General features: G+C 45.4%; 1 protein-coding gene across 6 annotated transcripts in view; it reads left to right on the top strand.

Moving 5' to 3' along the window:
- MAF1 (MAF1 negative regulator of RNA polymerase III) overlaps positions 1-23,061 on the top strand; it is a 361,074-nt gene that overhangs the window by 228,566 nt on the left and 109,447 nt on the right. For all 6 annotated transcript variants that reach the window (XM_085604535.1, XM_085604533.1, XM_085604534.1 and 3 more), the window contains one exon: positions 22,592-22,757. In XM_085604535.1, coding sequence (XP_085460661.1) covers positions 22,592-22,757 — 166 coding nt within the window. The remainder of the gene's footprint in view (positions 1-22,591; positions 22,758-23,061) is intronic.

Here is a 23,061-nt window from a genome sequence, read left to right as displayed (position 1 = left end):
CTCTCCGGCTGGGGAGCGCATCTATCACACCTCACAGTCCAAGATCTATGGACGCCACAACAGAGGTTACTCCACATCAACCATCTGGAGGTCTTGGCAATCTTTCTAGCCCTGAAATCGTTTCAGAAACAAATTTCAGCCAAGGCAGTCCTCATTCGCACAGACAATATGACTGCAATGTATTGTATTCAAAAATAGGGGGGGGGGACACACACTCCCCAGCTCTCCCGCTTAGCACAGAGCATATGGAGATGGGCAATTCCACAAAAAAATCTTTCTCCTGGCACAACACGTCCCAGGCATACAAAACACCATCGCAGATCCACAAGTTCTTCACCCATTCTTCCACAAGTGGGGGCATCCTCAGATAGACCTCTTCGCCACCCACGAAAACAAAAATGCCCAAGCTTCGCCGCCAGATACCCACACCCATTGTCCAAAGGCAATGCGATATGGATGAACTGGTCAGGCAGATTTGCATACGCCTTTCCACCTCTCCCACTAATTCTGTTAGTGGTAAGGAAGCTACAACAGCACTCCCTCACACTCATTCTGGTAGCCCCGACATGGGCCAGGCAGCCGTGGTACACCACACTACTACAGCTATCGGTGGTACCACATCAAAAACTGCACCTGTCCGCAAGCCTCCTAACTCAGAACCATGGAGAAATCAGGCACCCAGACCCAGCTCAGCTCAACCTTGCGATCTGGCTCCTGAAATCTTAGAATTTGGATACCTTAACCTTCCCCCTTATTGCATGAACATTATGAAGGAAGCCAGACGTCCTACCACTCGAGCATGCTATGCTGCAAAGTGGAAGAGATTTGTTGTTTACTGCCGTAACAATACAATCAACCCTTTAGATGTCTCCATACAGCACATCATATGCTATCTGCTCCATCTTCAAAGGTGTAACCTGGCGTACTCATCCATCCGTCTACACCTAGCAGCAATTGCTGCTTACCTACAAAACAGACAGCATTTATCACTGTTCAGAGTGCCTGCTATTAAAGCCTTTATGGAAGGCCTTAAGAGTAATTCCACCCAGGGCACCACCTTCACCTGTATGGAATCTAAACGTAGTTCTTACAAGGCTAATGGGTCCGCCTTTCGAACCAATGCATAAATGTGAGCTACAGTTCCTTACTTGGAAAACAGCTTTCCTCGTATTACACTTCCCTTAGAAGGGTTAGTGAAATACAAGCGTTCACTATACAAGAACCCTTTCTACAGATACATCACAGCAAGGTGATACTTCGCACAAATCCAAAATTTCAGCCTAAGGTCATTTCCCCCTTCCATCTCAATCAATCGGTGGAATTACCGTTTTTTTTCTCGCAACCTCAATCTGTTGCGGAAAGGGCTCTACATACACTTGACGTTAAAAGGGCCTTACTGTACTACATACAAAGAACGCAACCTTTCAGAAAGACTAAACAGTTGTTCGTCTCCTTCTCTCCACCGCATAAAGGCAACCCCATTTCAAAATCAGGGATAGCTAGGTGGATTGTAAAGTGTATACAAATTTGCTATCACAAAGCAAAACGAACATTATCTGTTCCACCTAAAGCCCACTCTACAAGAAAGATAGGGGCTTCTATGGCTTTTCTAGGGAACATACCCTTAGATGACATCTGCAAAGCAGCCACATGGTCAACACCGCACACCTTCACAAAACATTACTGTATAGATGTGCACTCCAAACAACAAGCTAGTGTGGGCCAGGCTGTACTAAAGACACTGTTTCAAACTACTGCAACGGATACCGGTGGTCGCCGCTAGGGTTGGGTACTGCTATATAATCTATGCACAGTGTATAATCTGCAGCTCATATGCCTCGAACGGAATATGCTACTTACCAGTATGCATCTGTTCTTGGCATGTAGAGCTGCAGATCTATACACGCCCACCCGCCTCCCCGGCTACCTGTATCTGTTCCAGGCTATCTTATTTAGATACAACACACATGGGTTTCTTCACTATTATCACTACGCTCCATCTTTTCTCTGCTGGCGAAAAACAATCTGAGGATGGAGCCGAAGCCCATGCGCAGTACGGACCGAAGGAGGAGTCACCGAACTCGTGACTTCCAAAGACTGTCCAAGAAGAAAAACAAGCTGCAAACATCCGGGCCCAACACCAGATGGCGATCTATGCACAGTGTCTAGATCTGCAGCTCTACATGCCAAGAACAGATGCATACTGGTAAGTAGCATATTCCTTCTTTTATTATTTTTTTTTGTGATAGTCTGCCACATGCAGAGTCCCAAGATGGCTGCCAGCACTTCCTGGTTGAAGTGTTGGCAGCCAGTCAAATTTTAGTGGGATCTGCGAGGCCACTGCAAGGACTCGCTCCATCAGATATTTATATTTTTTAAATATAAATCTCTTTGGGACTACTGAACGGATTTGCGCCAAATCACAAAAAGCACGCTTTCTGGATCAATATCTAGCATTCTGCAAAACTTGGTGTAATTCCGTTCAGCTGTTCAGTCTGTCGTGTTAAAACAAAAATGATAAAAATCCCCATAGACATAACATGGGGAAAACGCATGTTGGGACCCTCCTTTTTTCTCAGATCACCTCAACTTTCAACACAGCAGCTGAAACAAAAATGAGTTTTTTTCTTTTTAATTTCTTTTTAGATCCGTCAAGCTTCACCAAAGTTATTGACAAAACATAACGCTTTTCCTATGGAAATTTTGGTCCCAACTATAAATACCTTCTGGCAATTGCCAATAGATAAAATATATATATATATATATATATATATATATATATTCACTGAAAAAACCATAGGTTTCACACATGTTATAGTTAGCGGAAATTTTACTGATAAAAAACCAGTGAAATTGCCCCGTTATAGTTAGTGCTGGCAACTATAACTCACGCGACCGCAATCCTCTGCTGATGCTAATACTGTATTTAGACACTTATTTGCCCATGTCTTCTTCCATACATTTTTAGCTATACATATATTACAAATATTTTTTTTTCATAAAGACACATATGTCATCAGCAGAAGATTGCGGTCGCGTGAGTTATAGTTGCCAGCACTAACTATAACGGGGCAATTTCACTGGTTTTTTATCAGTAAAATTTCCGCTAACTATAACATGTGTGAAACCTATGGTTTTTTCAGTGAATTTGCAAGGTTTTTTAAATGCTAATTCCTAACTATAACGTGTGTGAAACCTATGGTTTTTTCAGTGAATTTGTACGGTTTTTTAAATGCTAAGTTACTTTACGCCATTCGAGGCGTGCGCGCCCACTTAACGCAGTTCGTTCCGTGCACGGTTTTTATCAACTTTAATAAGCCCTGTACATTTGGTGGCCTTCGGCCACCAAAAGCACAGGGGGTGGGGTCAATGTGGATAGTGTTTTTTTTATTTCGATTTTATAATTTCATGTTTCCAAAATTTAGTTTTTTTTACCTATTAATAAGCCCTGTACATTTGGTGGCCTACGGCCACCAAAAGCACAGGGGGTGGGGTAAGTGTGGATAGTGTTTTTTTTATTTTATTTTTTTTACCGTACGCTTACGGTAAGCGTACGGTAAGCGTACTGGGCGAAATTGCCGAAAAAAAAATAAAACCGTTTTTGCTCTTGGGCCATGTTTGGGGACTCCCTCAACATGACTATGTGGGAGGGAGTTGTCAAAACAGCCCCGTAACATGTTTTTGGCCATCTTGTTTGATAAACAACACTCAGTGCGAGAGACAAAATGGCGGCCGCCGCTTCCTGGTTTCGGCCGATTCGAATGTTTACTAAGATCTAAGAGCCAATTAGAATCGCGCTCGCGCACGCCACCGTACGCTTACGGTAAGCGTACGGTAAGCGTACCGTAAGCGGGCTCAGATATATATATTGATTTAAAGGCTATTTTCTCAGAATCTACTGAACAGATTTACACCAAACCTACAAAAGGCACTTCCTTGACCTAGGGACTACCTCTCTGCCAAATGTCTAGTAATTCTGTTCAGCCGTTTGGGCTGTAGCTCGTTCTAAAGGTCCTATGGAAAAATGCATGGGAAAAACGCGTTTTGGGACCCCCCTTTTATCTCAGCCCCCGCTTGACGAATCCCCCCGAGACTTTCAGGGTAGGAGCGGAGCGTAGCGCCCCACCTATTTTGAGAAATTCGCGAGGATTCATCGACCGGCGCCAAAGTTATTCAAAATAGAATGTTGAGGTTTTCCTATGGAAAAGGGGTCCTAACTATAACTACCTACTGGCGACCGCCAGTAGGGGAGATAGATAGATAGATAGATAGATAGATATATATATATATATATATATATATGTGTATATATATATATATATATATGTATATATATATATATGTATATGTATATATATATATATGTATATATGTATATATGTATATGTATATATATATGTATATATGTGTATGTGTATATGTATATATGTATATATGTATATATGTATATATGTATATATGTATGTATATATGTATATATGTCCAAATGTCAGATATCGTGCGCTCTCAGGAACAAAGTAGATCGACACAGATAGCGGAGAAACGGGTGTTTATTCACAACGCGTTTCGACTATACAAGCCTTGATCACGTGAATAACAGTGCTGCGGTGGCAATGAACTTAAAAGAGTGAAGGGCTGTCAAAACAAACAAAGGACCAAGTACATGGTAATCAGTATCCTACTGTGGCGGCCATCTTAGAGTGGTCAAATACCAACAAAACATGGAAATGTTCATTCCCAAGTTGTCCTGCTGTTGCATTGTCAACAAATAAACAACATTAATGATAAACACATAAATAATATCCAAACTGCATTATATTATGGAACCTGGCAAGTGCCTAATGTTAAGTTCACCCTATGTGACTCCAAGTGGAGAGATAAATTTGCAAGGCACAGAATGTAGCCAGTGTATGCGGGATGTCAGGACGAGCATAGCAGTATATAAAACATAGCGACAGAGGGAGAATAGTATGTGTTCCCCAAGTGGGGCTAACCGTGTTGACCAAGAGATGGACCAAAGTCTTTTCACACGCCCATGTGTCCAGAACTGGTGATGACCTCAGTGAGATGGAGGGGAGAGAGGGTAGGCTGCCCGTGCAGAGTGAGTGTCAGTGTTGGGGCCCCTTCCTCTCCTCCTGAAAAGAAAATAAGAATACATAATTAAAAACAGATGCAAATGGGTCTGCATCAAACACAATTCTAGTGCAAGTTCTAACGTAGGAAGAAGGGAAGAAAGTGCACACTAGTTGCAGCGACAAGACATAATCCAACCATATGTACATCATACATAAACATATTGACACATAGTCCAAATACATCATTCTCTAAGATGTATGGCCAATTCTTCGTCCTGATTGAGACCACCAGGGTTTTTGCTTTGAAAGTCAACAATGTATTTGGATTCCCTTTGTCTCAACCTCAGTACCCTGTCGCCTCCCCTGGGAATGCTGGGGATTTGTTCAAGAATAAAGTATCTGAGTGATGTGGCATCAGAGAAATGATGGTCCCTGTAGTGCCGTGCAACAGGATATTTTTCGTCCATATGCGTTATGGCCCTGCTGTGTTCCAGTACCCGTTTTTTGGCCTGGAGGGTAGTGCTCCCTATGTACCATTTGTTGCAAGGACATGCAATCACATAGATGGCAAATGTGGTGCTGCAAGTGAGAAATTGTTCTATCTTTTTGTACACTCCATTGTATGTAATCGTATTGAGGAATGTACTTTGTTTGCATGCCTTGCAATGGCCGCAGGGAAAAAATCCCTGCAACCCGTGTGTGTGTCTGTCAGGGTACATGGTAATATCACTGCGTACCAGCATGTCCCTGATGTTCTTCCCCTTCCTGTATGTGATACTGGGTCTCTTGGGAATGCTGGTGCCAATGATGTTATCGGTAGTAAGAACATCCCAATTTTTGGTCAGGATACGTTTGATGTTGTCTGAATTGGTGTTATATGTCATGATGATGCGCGTGGTATCGTCATCATCCTGAGATGTCAGTGTCTGTTCGTTGGTCAGTGTTGAAGTTCTAGAAATCCCGCTGGCCCTGTCTCTAGCTCTGTTAAGTACCCAATTGGGATAGCCTCTCTCTCTGAAACGTTCAAACATCCCCTCACTCACTTGTGCATAGGCTTCCTCTGAGTTGCAGTTTCTTTTGGCCCTCATGAGCTCGCCAAAAGGGATGCTCCATTTAAGTGTCTCTGGGTGGCTGCTCAACGCATGCAAGATGCTGTTGCCAGCTGTTGCCTTTCTAAAGAGAGTGGTGTGTAATTGGTTGTCAAGGATGTCAATTCTGACATCCAGATATTCTGCCCTTGTACTGCTGACATTCCCCGTAAGAACAATATTGCTGGAGTTTTGATTCAGGCACTCGATGAAAGCCAGAGCTGCCTCCTCGTCACCATCCCAGACAATAAAAAGGTCATCGATATAACGCAGCCATTTAATGACATGCGCGAAATGATGGGCAAGGTCTTGCTTTGCCCGTATGGTCTCCTCCCAGTGACCCATAAAAAGGTTGGCAAAACTGGGGGCAAAGCAAGATCCCATCGCGGTACCTGTTGTTTGCCTGTAAAGTGTACCATCAAACAGAAAAATGTTGTTGGCGAGACAGAATTCCATCATCCCCAACAACATCCTGCTGTGTTCCCTGAGTCTGAGAGGTCTTGCGTTGAGAAAATGTTCACAGGCCCTCAAACCTTGTCTATGTTCAATGATCGTATAGAGGGATTGTACATCCAGTGTGATGAGAAAGAATTTCTCATCCCACTGGATGTCTTGGATCTTGGTGAGGAAATCTTTCGTGTCCCTCACATAGCTGGGAAGTTCCATGACAAACTCTCTAAGGAAATGGTCCACGTATTTGGAGACATGTTCCGTGACACTCCCTCTCGATGACACAATGGGGCGTCCTGGGGGATCTATGGGGTTTTTGTGTAGCTTGGGCAAAAGGTATAGTACAGGGAGCACCGGATGATCGTTTTTGAGGTATCTGTACTCCTCCCATTCTAATATCCCTTTATCTTTCCAAACAAGAAGTTTGTCCCAAAGATCTATAATGCTGAGATTGTATATCTCCATAGAGACAGAGATGTAGCTCTGGGAATCACCAAGCTGTCTGAGAGCTTCTGCTACATACTTATCACGACTGAGAATAACAACATTGCCGCCCTTGTCAGCAGGGCGTACTACCACATTGGAGTCATTGGCAAGCTCAAGAAGAGCCTGCCTCTGATCAAAGGATAGATTGTTATATTTGGAGTTGTTTTTCTTTTTGTTTGTTCTGTAAGTACATAGGGCTTTGGCCACACAGTCATGGAACGTGTCTATGTTGTCATGTGGAAGGGAAGGGAGAAATGTGGATTTTGGTTTAAAACCTGATGATACACTGTCATCCATGACGACCCCACAATCAATAAGGGTCTGAGTATTGCTGGTCGACACAGAAATGTCATCCCCATTGGTCACATTGTGGATGATCACATCAGTGGCACTCGTTGCTTCTCGTTCTAGTTCAATGAGATTGATCAAAGCATCCATATCTCCTGTGGACATCTCATTCTGGCGTTTTGGGATGAATGGTTTCGTACCAACAGTATTGCCCAATCTTTTGAGGGCATGCCATTTTTTCAGTTTTAATTTGCGAGTGAACTTAAACAGATCAATCCTGGTCTCAGTGAAGTTAAAAGATCTGGAAGGGCAGAAGGACAGACCCAGGCAGAGAGTTTTTTTCTCTAAATCACTCATGACCCTGTTAGACAGATTGATTACAGTTTTGTTTACCATAGTCATGTCCATTATCGCATCCTTCTGGAGCGGGTTCTGTAGCTTCCCATGCCGCCCCTTCCTCTGCCTCTCCTCCCATCGTTGGTGGATTCTCTTTCTTCTATTCCTTCGTTTCCTCGTCCCCTTCCACGTCCTCGACCTCGTCCCCTCCATCCTGGTGTTGTCTTCGCCGGAGCTTCCTTTGTCGTCCGTCTGCTCCGGCGCAGGTGACGATACTCCTCTAAAAAATTCACTTGCCGTGTTGATGTCTCCAGGCTGTTAGTTTCTTCCGTGGAGATGTCAGATTCAATGTCACTGGCTGTGGACGTAGATGGTGTTGGTTCCGTGTCTCTGTCCTCACTCGTGGATGGTGGTTTATCTTTATGCTCGTACAGATGGTCATACTTGCGGCTAAAAGTGAGAATTCTGCCAGACTCATAATCATTGTAGTCCCTGTTCATCTTTCTCTCCTTCCGTGCTTTAATCTCCTCTTCATGTTTTTTCAGCCGTTCTTTCATGCTCTGTAGAGATTTCTCTATGGTCTCTTTGTCTACGATAATTCTCAATTCTGCAGTGATTTCCTGTATTTGTTTCAGAATTGTCTCTCTGTCAATCCAAGCGTATTTTACTAAAATCTCAAGCATGCGCCTGGAGCTTGTGGCTGAGTTCTCAGACCATTCTTTGAGCATGGCTGGATTGGGTGCTTCATAGGTCGGTGTTGTAAAAATTCTTAGACCCCTGGGCACCATTTCCTGGTCAATGTAGTTCTGGAGTGAAATGGCCTCCCACCATTTTGAGATTTCTGTTCTTTTGAGTTTCTCAAGTTTATTCATTTTGTCGTCTGTGGATACCATCGTGGTTGTTCCTGGTTTGTTGATTGTCATGCTTTTGGGTTTCTTGGCAAATATCGCCAGGGCAGCCGCCCTGCGTTCCTCTTCTTCTTCCATGTGCACTACACCCGAGTGCAATATCCGCTAAATGCGTGAGTACTGTTCCCCTTGTGAAATACAAGTTGATGTAAACAGTTTACATCATGTGGCATATTGTCATCTACAGCCATTAAGGGGGTCATTGTAGCAGTGATCACATCGAGGTGGAGCTTTCCCAGGCACCCTTTTACATTAATCAAACCTTGGACTGGCAGGAGCAACTTGTATTTCACAAGGGGAACAGTACTCACGCATTTAGCGGATATTGCACTCGGGTGTAGTGCACATGGAAGAAGAAGAGGAACGCAGGGCGGCTGCCCTGGCGATATTTGCCAAGAAACCCAAAAGCATGACAATCAACAAACCAGGAACAACCACGATGGTATCCACAGACGACAAAATGAATAAACTTGAGAAACTCAAAAGAACAGAAATCTCAAAATGGTGGGAGGCCATTTCACTCCAGAACTACATTGACCAGGAAATGGTGCCCAGGGGTCTAAGAATTTTTACAACACCGACCTATGAAGCACCCAATCCAGCCATGCTCAAAGAATGGTCTGAGAACTCAGCCACAAGCTCCAGGCGCATGCTTGAGATTTTAGTAAAATACGCTTGGATTGACAGAGAGACAATTCTGAAACAAATACAGGAAATCACTGCAGAATTGAGAATTATCGTAGACAAAGAGACCATAGAGAAATCTCTACAGAGCATGAAAGAACGGCTGAAAAAACATGAAGAGGAGATTAAAGCACGGAAGGAGAGAAAGATGAACAGGGACTACAATGATTATGAGTCTGGCAGAATTCTCACTTTTAGCCGCAAGTATGACCATCTGTACGAGCATAAAGATAAACCACCATCCACGAGTGAGGACAGAGACACGGAACCAACACCATCTACGTCCACAGCCAGTGACATTGAATCTGACATCTCCACGGAAGAAACTAACAGCCTGGAGACATCAACACGGCAAGTGAATTTTTTAGAGGAGTATCGTCACCTGCGCCGGAGCAGACGGACGACAAAGGAAGCTCCGGCGAAGACAACACCAGGATGGAGGGGACGAGGTCGAGGACGTGGAAGGGGACGAGGAAACGAAGGAATAGAAGAAAGAGAATCCACCAACGATGGGAGGAGAGGCAGAGGAAGGGGCGGCATGGGAAGCTACAGAACCCGCTCCAGAAGGATGCGATAATGGACATGACTATGGTAAACAAAACTGTAATCAATCTGTCTAACAGGGTCATGAGTGATTTAGAGAAAAAAACTCTCTGCCTGGGTCTGTCCTTCTGCCCTTCCAGATCTTTTAACTTCACTGAGACCAGGATTGATCTGTTTAAGTTCACTCGCAAATTAAAACTGAAAAAATGGCATGCCCTCAAAAGATTGGGCAATACTGTTGGTACGAAACCATTCATCCCAAAACGCCAGAATGAGATGTCCACAGGAGATATGGATGCTTTGATCAATCTCATTGAACTAGAACGAGAAGCAACGAGTGCCACTGATGTGATCATCCACAATGTGACCAATGGGGATGACATTTCTGTGTCGACCAGCAATACTCAGACCCTTATTGATTGTGGGGTCGTCATGGATGACAGTGTATCATCAGGTTTTAAACCAAAATCCACATTTCTCCCTTCCCTTCCACATGACAACATAGACACGTTCCATGACTGTGTGGCCAAAGCCCTATGTACTTACAGAACAAACAAAAAGAAAAACAACTCCAAATATAACAATCTATCCTTTGATCAGAGGCAGGCTCTTCTTGAGCTTGCCAATGACTCCAATGTGGTAGTACGCCCTGCTGACAAGGGCGGCAATGTTGTTATTCTCAGTCGTGATAAGTATGTAGCAGAAGCTCTCAGACAGCTTGGTGATTCCCAGAGCTACATCTCTGTCTCTATGGAGATATACAATCTCAGCATTATAGATCTTTGGGACAAACTTCTTGTTTGGAAAGATAAAGGGATATTAGAATGGGAGGAGTACAGATACCTCAAAAACGATCATCCGGTGCTCCCTGTACTATACCTTTTGCCCAAGCTACACAAAAACCCCATAGATCCCCCAGGACGCCCCATTGTGTCATCGAGAGGGAGTGTCACGGAACATGTCTCCAAATACGTGGACCATTTCCTTAGAGAGTTTGTCATGGAACTTCCCAGCTATGTGAGGGACACGAAAGATTTCCTCACCAAGATCCAAGACATCCAGTGGGATGAGAAATTCTTTCTCATCACACTGGATGTACAATCCCTCTATACGATCATTGAACATAGACAAGGTTTGAGGGCCTGTGAACATTTTCTCAACGCAAGACCTCTCAGACTCAGGGAACACAGCAGGATGTTGTTGGGGATGATGGAATTCTGTCTCGCCAACAACATTTTTCTGTTTGATGGTACACTTTACAGGCAAACAACAGGTACCGCGATGGGATCTTGCTTTGCCCCCAGTTTTGCCAACCTTTTTATGGGTCACTGGGAGGAGACCATACGGGCAAAGCAAGACCTTGCCCATCATTTCGCGCATGTCATTAAATGGCTGCGTTATATCGATGACCTTTTTATTGTCTGGGATGGTGACGAGGAGGCAGCTCTGGCTTTCATCGAGTGCCTGAATCAAAACTCCAGCAATATTGTTCTTACGGGGAATGTCAGCAGTACAAGGGCAGAATATCTGGATGTCAGAATTGACATCCTTGACAACCAATTACACACCACTCTCTTTAGAAAGGCAACAGCTGGCAACAGCATCTTGCATGCGTTGAGCAGCCACCCAGAGACACTTAAATGGAGCATCCCTTTTGGCGAGCTCATGAGGGCCAAAAGAAACTGCAACTCAGAGGAAGCCTATGCACAAGTGAGTGAGGGGATGTTTGAACGTTTCAGAGAGAGAGGCTATCCCAATTGGGTACTTAACAGAGCTAGAGACAGGGCCAGCGGGATTTCTAGAACTTCAACACTGACCAACGAACAGACACTGACATCTCAGGATGATGACGATACCACGCGCATCATCATGACATATAACACCAATTCAGACAACATCAAACGTATCCTGACCAAAAATTGGGATGTTCTTACTACCGATAACATCATTGGCACCAGCATTCCCAAGAGACCCAGTATCACATACAGGAAGGGGAAGAACATCAGGGACATGCTGGTACGCAGTGATATTACCATGTACCCTGACAGACACACACACGGGTTGCAGGGATTTTTTCCCTGCGGCCATTGCAAGGCATGCAAACAAAGTACATTCCTCAATACGATTACATACAATGGAGTGTACAAAAAGATAGAACAATTTCTCACTTGCAGCACCACATTTGCCATCTATGTGATTGCATGTCCTTGCAACAAATGGTACATAGGGAGCACTACCCTCCAGGCCAAAAAACGGGTACTGGAACACAGCAGGGCCATAACGCATATGGACGAAAAATATCCTGTTGCACGGCACTACAGGGACCATCATTTCTCTGATGCCACATCACTCAGATACTTTATTCTTGAACAAATCCCCAGCATTCCCAGGGGAGGCGACAGGGTACTGAGGTTGAGACAAAGGGAATCCAAATACATTGTTGACTTTCAAAGCAAAAACCCTGGTGGTCTCAATCAGGACGAAGAATTGGCCATACATCTTAGAGAATGATGTATTTGGACTATGTGTCAATATGTTTATGTATGATGTACATATGGTTGGATTATGTCTTGTTGCTGCAACTAGTGTGCACTTTCTTCCCTTCTTCCTACGTTAGAACTTGCACTAGAATTGTGTTTGATGCAGACCCATTTGCATCTGTTTTTAATTATGTATTCTTATTTTCTTTTCAGGAGGAGAGGAAGGGGCCCCAACACTGACACTCACTCTGCACGGGCAGCCTACCCTCTCTCCCCTCCATCTCACTGAGGTCATCACCAGTTCTGGACACATGGGCGTGTGAAAAGACTTTGGTCCATCTCTTGGTCAACACGGTTAGCCCCACTTGGGGAACACATACTATTCTCCCTCTGTCGCTATGTTTTATATACTGCTATGCTCGTCCTGACATCCCGCATACACTGGCTACATTCTGTGCCTTGCAAATTTATCTCTCCACTTGGAGTCACATAGGGTGAACTTAACATTAGGCACTTGCCAGGTTCCATAATATAATGCAGTTTGGATATTATTTATGTGTTTATCATTAATGTTGTTTATTTGTTGACAATGCAACAGCAGGACAACTTGGGAATGAACATTTCCATGTTTTGTTGGTATTTGACCACTCTAAGATGGCCGCCACAGTAGGATACTGATTACCATGTACTTGGTCCTTTGTTTGTTTTGACAGCCCTTCACTCTTTTAAGTTCATTGCCACCGCAGCACTGTTATTCACGTGATCAAGGCTTGTATAGTCGAAACGCGTTGTGAATAAACACCCGTTTCTCCGCTATCTGTGTCGATCTACTTTGTTCCTGAGAGCGCACGATATCTGACATTTGGACATATCTTATTTCCGGCGTGCTCCGCCGGCGTGTGCGCCAACTCCCTTGGGTCCCAGCAATTCAGAAGGAGCGCTGTTTTGGAGTTATATATGTATATATATATATGTATATATATATATGTATATATATATATATGTATATATATATATATATATATATGTTTTTTTTTCAAAACTAATGGGGCGCTCCGCTCAGCTCCTACCCTGAAAGTCTCGGGGTGATTCGTCAAGCGGGGGCCGAGAAAAAAAGGGGGGTCCCAAAACGCGTTTTCCCCATGCATTTTTCCATAGGACCTTTAGTCGCAGCTACAGCCCAAACGGCTGAACAGAATTACTTGAAATTTGGCAGAGAGGTAGCCATAAGGTCAAGGAAGTGCCTTTTGCAGGTCTGGTGTAAATCTGTTCAGTATTTCCGGAGATAATAGCATTTAAAAGCATATATATATCTATACGCGTGCACCGTGCGAGCACCCTAACGTGCGCGAGCGTAATTCTGATTGGTGGTTACATGTTAGTCAGCGGTCGAAATCAGGAAGTGTCGGCCGCCATTTTGTTTGTTTTCAGTGCGAGAGTGAAAAAGGAAGGTGGCGAACGTGAAAAGGGGGCAGGGTAGAGAGTTCCTGACCCCCTAGCCTTTGTCAGGGGGTCCCTGAAGGACCCCGAAGGCAAATTTTTTTTTATTTTTTTTAAAAATCGCGGGGGTGCGCGCACAGTGCGCGCACCCTGAAAAACCCAAACACAAAATTTATTTTTTATTTTTATTTTTTTTTTAAATCGCAGGGTGAAAACCAAAAAAAAAATAATTTTTAATACGTAGTTTATTGTAAAATAAATATATAAAAAAATAATAATACATAAATAAATTAGCATTTAAAAAACCGTACAAATTCACTGAAAAAACCATAGGTTTCACACACGTTATAGTTAGGAATTAGCATTTAAAAAACCTTGCAAATTCACTTAAAAAACCATAGGTTTCACACATGTTATAGTTAGGTGGATATTTCACTCGTAAAAAACCAATGAAATTCCCCCGTTATAGTTAGTTCAGATAACTATAACTCGCGCGACCGCCACTCTATCACAAGGATGATGTCATCAGTGATGTCATGAGTGATGCCACTGCCCATGTCATGAGTGATGTAATATGTGACGTCATGTGCAACAGATTGCGGGCGCGCGAGTTATAGTTATCTGAACTAACTATAACGGGGGAATTTCATTGTTTTTTTACGAGTGAAATATCCACCTAACTATAACATGTGTGAAACCTATGGTTTTTTAAGTGAATATATATATATATATATATATATATATATATATATATATATATATATATATATATATGATCCTTCTCGGCAAGACAAAGTGGGCACTCCAGACGGCGTGTCGTGCACGCGATTCTCTTATTTACAGCAACTTATCCAAACACGGACATTTTTCGGCTGTCTTCAGCCTTTCTCAAAGTGTACAAGCTCCATAACCATGTGAAACCTTTTAAAAGCGTTCATGATTATGAAACAAATACTACAATCCATCACAGCTTCCAACCCAAAGTCAGAAGACCGATTCCTTCAATACACCTCTCGCGTTAAACATTTAAAATCAACTCATACCGGGTCAGTGTCCAATTCACAAATTATTTTCTTAGCCTCTCAATAACATTCCTGTTTCCATTATTCAATTAACATTCTTTTTGCTTTCTTTTACGTTCCTCTCATTCCAATTAATGTCTCTATTTCGATATTCACATACATTTGTAGACCAGGCTTTTATTCTTGTAGTGCACACCTTCAACACTTCCCTCAAGAAATGCAAGGCAGAGCTGTTAATCTATGTTTGTGCAAAGTGTCTTTATTATAGCGGCCAGAAATCAATAATCCATATTGGTTTGTTGATGTCACAAATAAGCAACATATCCACAAAGTGCCAAAACCACAATTTCCTATACAGTACAGGTTATGTCCAAATTATTGTAAATCTATCATTCAAAAATGTGCAAAAAAGCAGGATATAAACAGCTGCCTATTAATTTCATAATATCACTCTATAAAAGTTTTATTAACTTAGCAGCATATCCCAATAAAAAGGCTAACTCTACAATTTCCATAGCAGCATGACTATAATGCAAATCTTGCAAGGAAGGACCTGCTAGTAGTAATGTGTGCAATTATGCTGAGAGTATCTTTAGCCCATAATAAAACCTAATTACTCTGATGTTTAAAATCTAACAGTTAAGCAGTTGAGGTTTCTAGATTTTAAAAACTATATATTTTATCTATATATATATATCACTTCTATGTTTTTGCTATGTACTCCCCTTCCTCTTGGCCCACTTGGGTTGTCGTGAATTACAGTTTTGCTGTTTATTACAAGGTATTTTTTACATTTAATGATGGGGTTGGGGGCATCTGGATGTCTTTAAGAGAGCTGCTCTGGACCATATAGATGCAAATGTACATTTAAGTATTCATGGCACCTCTTCCTCCCATTTCTTGGGACTATTAGTTGGAAAGGGGTGCGTTTTCTATGTATATTAATGACTGCCTTGATTTAGTGCTTTCACATTATGTACATATAATAAATAGAATGTTACATCATCATTGTTGTTGGTTTGAAATTAAAAAAATGTTTTTTTTTTTTTTCAAAAACCTTTATTCTTTTAAGTCGGGGACACCGCTATTCAGCCGACAACCCGGAGGTACGGCAGCTTTAGAAACACAACACAAGCGAGCGTCCACATTTCAATGACAGGAGAATCAAAAGGTTCTGTTTTAAATAAACACAAACCCAAACCTAAACACAAGCAAGGCGATAAGTACTTAAAGCACAAAAAGGGTTCCCATCAGGGGGAGCGAGCCCCATTTCGTCCATCAGACACAGGTCTATAGTAAGGGAAAGGAGGGGAAGGCAGAGACTCAAGAAGACAAACACATACCAGCAAAGAATACAAAGCCGGAAAGAATGCTAAGGGGAGAGCTGCTCCTCAGGCGGGTCCGGGTCTGGGGGCAGGCATATGCCCCCTCTGTACTGGTTCCATCGCCCCCATACAGAGTGCCATTTCCGGGGGCGCCCTCTAGCACAATACACGGTCTTCTCCCTAAACATGCTCCAATCCATGTTTTCCATCCACACTGTCAATGTAGGAGGCCTAGTAGAGCCCCACAGGCGAGCGATGTCGCGCTTAGCTACCATGTTCCCTAGGGTCACCCACTGAGTCTGTGCCGCGTCGTGGTCAGTAGGACCCCAATTATTCAGGAGACAACACCGCGCCTCCGGCTGCATGACGATGCCCGTCACCTCCCCCATCACATCGTGGATTCGCTTCCAGAACTCCATGATCGCACCGCATTCCCAAATAATATGTAGGAAGGTGCCCACCATACCACAGCCTCTCTTACATAAGCCCTCCTCAGAGAAACCCATATGGACCAGCCTGGGCCCTGTCACGTAAACTCTATGGAGTATTTTAAGCTGCACCAGCTGCAGGCGCGCAGGGATCGCGACCTCTTTTGGAGAAGAAACTGCATACTGCCAATCCTCATCATCTAATTCGAGGCCATCCCTAGTCCATTGATCGCGCAACCCTAGAAGAAGATCTGCCCGAACATTAATTAGTTTCTTATAAATGAGAGAGATCGTACTCTCTGGCATATGGCCATCCAGGATCCGGTCCTCTAACGGAGAGGACTCGGGCACCTTCTCCCCCTCTACAAGGACTGACCGCAAGGCGTGACACACTTGAGCGTATCGGAAGAACTCCGTGCTCCCTAGCTCATATTCCTTCTGCAGCTCCTCGAATGACTTTACCCTACCCTTAACCAAAAGGTCTCCAACCCTGGATATACCGATCAGGTCCCATTTCTCAAACCCCTTTGTTTGCCAAAGCTTTCCCAAAATATCGGAGTCAAACAACGGGGTGGCAAGGGTAAGCTTACCCTTCCAGCCCAGTGAATCTGTCGCCACCTTCCACACATGCACGGCCACCCTGGTGGGCCCCGTAAGGGTTCAGTCCAACGACTTCGAGTACAACGCTCTGTGGTAATTACCCTCACGCAGCAACCACCGGTCCATGGCGTAGCCGGGGCTCAGCGCCGGACCATAGACACCATGGTTAATCGCGCTCAACTGAGTGGCCCAATAATAACGTCGAATGATGTATTTTTTTTTAAAGTGTTGTGGGATTTTGGACCAGTGCTATAGTTCATTGCTTTCCATTTTATGATGATGCCTGTGTGTGAAAGAGATGCAGTGTTTGATGTAAGTATCTCTTTGCTGAGCGGATTTCAGGGGAGTTAAGGTAGCACCTGTATTCCTGGCACGCATGTTTGGCAGTTGCCATGCCTGGTCTCTGTCTATTAAGAACTTCAACACTTCCCCCATGCAATCCTTTATAGGAGTTTGTGATGTTAAGACTATATCCACATACCTGAGATATTGCAATGCAGAATACTTTTCTCAATCCATAAATTGCCATTCTGCTTGTTCTGTTTGTGTTGCTTTCATCTCTTACTACATACTACTTCCTGCCCCGTTTGTATAGTCATAGTAACTTGGTTTAGCAAGCATTCAATTACGCCTGTTCCCCTTTTGTTCATTGCCCACTGAAGTCCTGTTTGCTGTATCTGATAGAGACTGTCAGTTGTAGATTCCTTACCCTAGAATTTCCTCAAAGTATCAGTCTGGATCCGGAGATGTTTTTTTTAGCAGTACCGCTGCGCGTCGGTCGACTCCACGTCTGGTGTCGTGGTGGCCGTGATGACGTCGCGGTGCCTACTTAAGACGACGTCCCTGCGTGGTGACGTCAGTTCTTTCATTTTCGGCCCCAGCCTAGCGCAGATCCAGAGACCGCTACCACTTAGCTGTTTTTTGGTTAGCTTTTTGCAAATTTAGTTATCTTTTTCTAGTCTTGAACTCCTGGTGCGCGAGGGGTGTCCCAGCGTCGGACCGGCTTCAGACTCTGCGGTTCCTGTCACAAGATGTCTGTGACAGAGCCACACCTCGTGAGCTTGTGGTGTCTGGAGCACGACCACGACCAAAAGTCGTGCTCTGACTACCGGGCCATTCACCTGAAAACTTTGCGGGAGTGGTCCCGAAAGTTGTTGGAGGCACAGGGCTCAGCTCCGCGCCACCCCCAGTCTCATTCAAGAGGAAGGTCACGAGACCGTTCAAGGAGCCCTCACTCCTTGTCGCGCTCCAAGTCGTCGAGGTTCTTTCTTAAGTCGAAGCAGAAGGCGGCGGCGAAAAAGCACAATCCCTTGTCACCTCCTCCTTGGAAGGGTGCGGAGGTGGGCAAGGTGATAAGATTATCCTACATGAAATGGTGTAACCACTTTAGGAAGGAATGAAGGCCTCGTTCTAAGCACCACTTTGTCCGGATGCACAGAGAAGAAAAGGGGCTTGGAAGATATAGCCTGAAGCTCACTTACCCTGCGAGCAGAGGTGATGGCAACAATGAAGGCAGTCTTGAGACTGAGGAGCCTGAGAGGACCGTTATGAAGAGGCTCGAAGGGAGTACACAAGAAATGTGAACAAGATTCAAGTCCCACTGGGGAGTAATGCCCTTAAAGAATCAGATAATAGGAGACTGAAAAAGGATGGCTTATCTGGCCGCCAAAAGAAAGCAGAAATAGCTGCAAGATAACCTTTGAGTGCTCAGAGAGCAGAGCCCTGCTGGGCCAAGGAAGGTATATACCAATGGACCTCTGAAAGAGGTGCAGAAAGGGGATCCTTAGCCTTTGCTGTGCACCATGCCACAAACTTGTTCCATCTACAGGCATATACCAACTTAGTGGAGGGATGCCTGGCTGCCAAGATGACATCACAGACTTCGGTCAGATGGTCGAAAGCTGCTATCTGTCGCCGCTCAATCGCCACGCAAGGAGGTGGAGACTGGACAGGTTTGGGTGAAGAACTGTCCCCTGCTGTTGCGACAGAAGATCCTCCCGAAGGGGCAGTCGGACCGGAAGATCGATGGCTATGCTCAGAAGCTCAGTGTACCAGACTTTAAGTGCCCAGTCCTGAGCCACAAGGATAACTTGAGCCCAGTCATGCTTGATCTTCTTGAGCATTAGGGGCAGAAGTGGTACAAGTGGAAAGGCATACAGGAGGCCGCAGTTCCACTTAAGTCGAAAAGCGTTGCAGAGCAAGTGCCACCTTGGAAACTCCAACGCGCAATACTGCTGACATTGCGTGTTCTCTTCAGCGGCTAACAGATCTAACCAAGGCTCTCCCTAGTACTGAAAGCGACCTTGCAGCACCTCCGAATAAAGATGCCATTCGTGATCGACCAAGCACAGATGGGAGTTCGTCCGCTCTAGCATTCAGAGATCCAGCCAGGTGTTGAACCACCAGGGTTATACCCTGATGTCCCAGCCATTTCCAGAGGCAGAGAGCCACCTGACAAAGGGTCCACGATACCAACCTGCCCTGTTTGTTGCAGTACCACATGGCTGTGGTGTTGTCTGTGAACACCTGCAGGTACCACTGCAGAACCTGCATATGCCACCTGACATGATCAATCAGCAGGATCAACATCATCAGTATCATCGCCCGTATATACCGACTCGCTGTTCTGGAGGATAGGCCTGAAACTACACTCTGTCCAGACCAGTTGAATGTTGAAGGTCCGCCGTAGTCTGGAGGTGGGAGTCGACAGCCTGGTGCAAGCCGTCCTTCAACAGCCAGTTGTCTAGATAAGGAAGACTGGAACCCCTGATCTGCGCAGATGAGCTGTGACCACCGCCATCACCTTCGTGAAAACCCATGGGGCACTGTTAAGGCCAAAGGGGAGCATGGTGACCTGAAAGTGCTTGTGGCTCACCGTGAACTGTAGATAGCATCTGTGGGCTGGCAGGACGGGAATGTGAAATTAATCGTACTTCATGTCAAACGCCAGCCTTCAGTCTCCAGGGTCAAGGGAAGACAGGACTTGAGCTAACATGAGCATCATGGACTTCCTTCCGGAGGAAGCAGTTGAGGGCCTGTAGGTCTAGAATAGGATGCAGGCCTTTGTCCTTCTTGGGCACCAGAAAGTACATGGAATAATCACGCCCTACTTCTGGCACAGGGACCCTCTCTATAGCTCCCTTGGCCAAAAAAGAGGAGTCAAATGATCCTCCGACATGCGATCGTATGACGGTGGCATGGAGGGAGGGGTAGTCTCAAAGGGGAGGGAGTAGCCCCATCGGACAATTTACAGAACCCACCTGTCCAGACGAGCTGAATTGCCAGAGGAGGATGCGATCGCGAATCCTGCCTCCAACTGGCTGAAGATGGGGCTGGATCGTCGGACAAGGATGGTTTGGAGGCATTGGTGGGGGGAGATGGTGGACTGGCCCGCCCACTGGCTCCCAGACCTGCGTCGCTGGGTCCCATGGCCGCAACCACGCAGAGGCAAGGCAGCTTGTGTGAACTGGTGGCTAGACAGAGTGTGGTTGGGTGCCCCTTCCGTAGCCACGAAAGTGACGAAAAGCAGACTGGGGTGGACGGGAAGGCACAGTGAGGCCCATAGACCTGGCTGTAGCTTAGCTCGAGTCTCTTTAAAGTGCTCAAGCGACAGGTCTGCTTTGTCGCCAAAAAGACCACGGCCAAAGGGCATGTCCATCAAGGTTGACTGGACATCCTCCAAAAAGTCTGATGTCCTCAACCAGGCATAGCGTCTAAGGGCTACAGACATGGCAATCATTCTGCCCAGTGAGTCGGAGGTATCCAGTCCACGCTGATTTGCGAATTTGGCTGGGTCTCTCCCATCCGCAACTGCCTGGGAGAGAACGGCTCTTGCCTCCTCCAGGCACTGAGGCAGCACCTGCACAATCGTATACCAGATGGTATGGGAGTATCGGCCCAAGAGGCATGCAGTATTCACTGTCGCAGTGCCCAGCTGGAAGAAGAGAACATTTGCTTCCCGGGAGGGCCCAGCTTCTTGGATTCCCTATCTGCAGGAGAAGGGAATGTGCCCTTAGAAGAAGAGGCTTGGACAACCAAGCTCTCAGGGCAAGGGTGTTGGATCAAGAGCACTGGGTCGTTCGGGGCTGGGCGGTGGCGGAGGAAATTGTCCTCTCCACAGGACTCCCTGTGCTAGGCTTGGACCAAGTGCCCAGGAAGACAGCAGTAAGGGCTTCATTAAATGGCAGTAGGGGTTCAGGAGGAAGCAGCAGGCTGAAGCACGTCTGTCAGGAGGTTAGTCCAGACTGCCACTGAAAGGAGCTAAAGGCCCAGGACCTCGGAAGCCCTTCTCACCAACACAGCATAGGACGCTCCCTCCTCCGTAGCCACGGTAGGGGGAGAAAACAAACCAGTGTCTAGAGAGGTGTTCAGACCACTGGCATCACCCATGTCCTCTCGCCAGTCCGGTTCTTCCAGCTGGTCAGTTAAAGGGTCCAGTAACCCCTCCCAGTCATCATCACCAACCTCTGGTCGATCAGGAACACCAGAGATGAACATGGGAACAAAAGTACCCTCCGATGTCGGTTCTGACGTCGCTCCGGCTCACTGTCCAACTCGTGGATGAGGATGGGGACGGAGTCAGCTGGGGGCACAGCCAGTGCAGTCGTCGTCATGGGGCGGTTCAGTGATCGACCGGCATTGATCTGGATTCGGGCCTGGACCCATGAGGGCCCTCCGGCGCCCGAGCCACCGGCATTGAAGGCCCAGGACCCTCGACCTGCTCCGCGCGACCCAAAGGCGCAGTTGTGTTAGGGACGCTCCGGCTCCCGGAATGGGTGGGAGGCGCAGATACTATTGCCTGGACAGGCCAGTCCAGAGGGACGGCTATTTGGCTCTTTCGGTTCTCCAGGACTTTGCCGGGTGAACTTGATTCACAGACCCTCCTCCGGGGATGGTATTGCTGGGGTATCTATTATAAGGTATAGGAATCTACAACTAACAGTCTCTATAAGATGAACAAGTTACTTACCTTCGGTAACGATGTATGTGGTAGAGACACATGTTAGTTGCAGATTCCTTACCGCCCCACCCATTCTCCCTGCTCTGCGAACTGATTTCTAGGGATAGGGACTCCCTTACAGGACCCTTGTTGTGGCGCACCAGTGGTCCGTGTATTTTATGGCTTGGCACTTCTGGCGTGGAAAGTTGTGTCCGAACTGACGTCAGTGCGCAGGGGCGACATCTAAGTTGGCACCGCAACGTTATCCCGGCGACGACGGACGCGGAGTCAACCGATGCCACCTATCGACATGCTGGGGTACGGCTGAAGAAAAAAATCTCTGGATCCAGTCTGACGCCTGAAGTAAATTCTAAGGTAAGGAATCTACATCTAACATGTCTCTACCAGATACATTGTTATTGAAGTTAAGTAACTTGTTCATTACTGTTCTTTGCACCATGTTGTAACCAGTATGCTAATGAATGTTTTTCTTTTATAGACTAGGTAAAAGTCAGAGTGGGGATGAAGACAGCCCTCTCAGTGACAAATGCTGCAGGAAGACACTGTTTTATTTAATTGCCACGCTGAACGAGTCTTTTAGGCCGGACTACGACTTCAGTGCAGCAAAGAGCCATGAGTTCAGCAGAGAGCCTAGCCTCAACTGGGTGAGTTTAATATTTTTGATGGAGGAAAACAATGGAATTTGCATGTTAAAAGTTTGCAATTGCCACAATCTGAAATGTTGGCTATGATTCATGGAAAGTCTTTAAATGAATTGTCTAGTGATGTTGCAGGATTTGCGGCTTATTAAAGATGGGTACGGTATGCTTCAGCTGTCATCAGACAGTTTACTTATAGATGTGGTCTTTCAGTCCATGTTTTTCTTTACAACTTGTTTAAAAATTTTCTTCTCTTTCATGCTCACACACTTTGCATATTTCATGAAGCTTGAAAGCTGTTAGGATTACA

This window comes from Triturus cristatus, chromosome 5_1 (assembly GCF_964204655.1).
Source record: "Triturus cristatus chromosome 5_1, aTriCri1.1, whole genome shotgun sequence".
NCBI classification, from domain to species: domain Eukaryota; kingdom Metazoa; phylum Chordata; class Amphibia; order Caudata; family Salamandridae; genus Triturus; species Triturus cristatus.
Note: the sequence above shows the minus strand (reverse complement) of the source record. Positions and strands in the feature narration are given on the sequence as shown.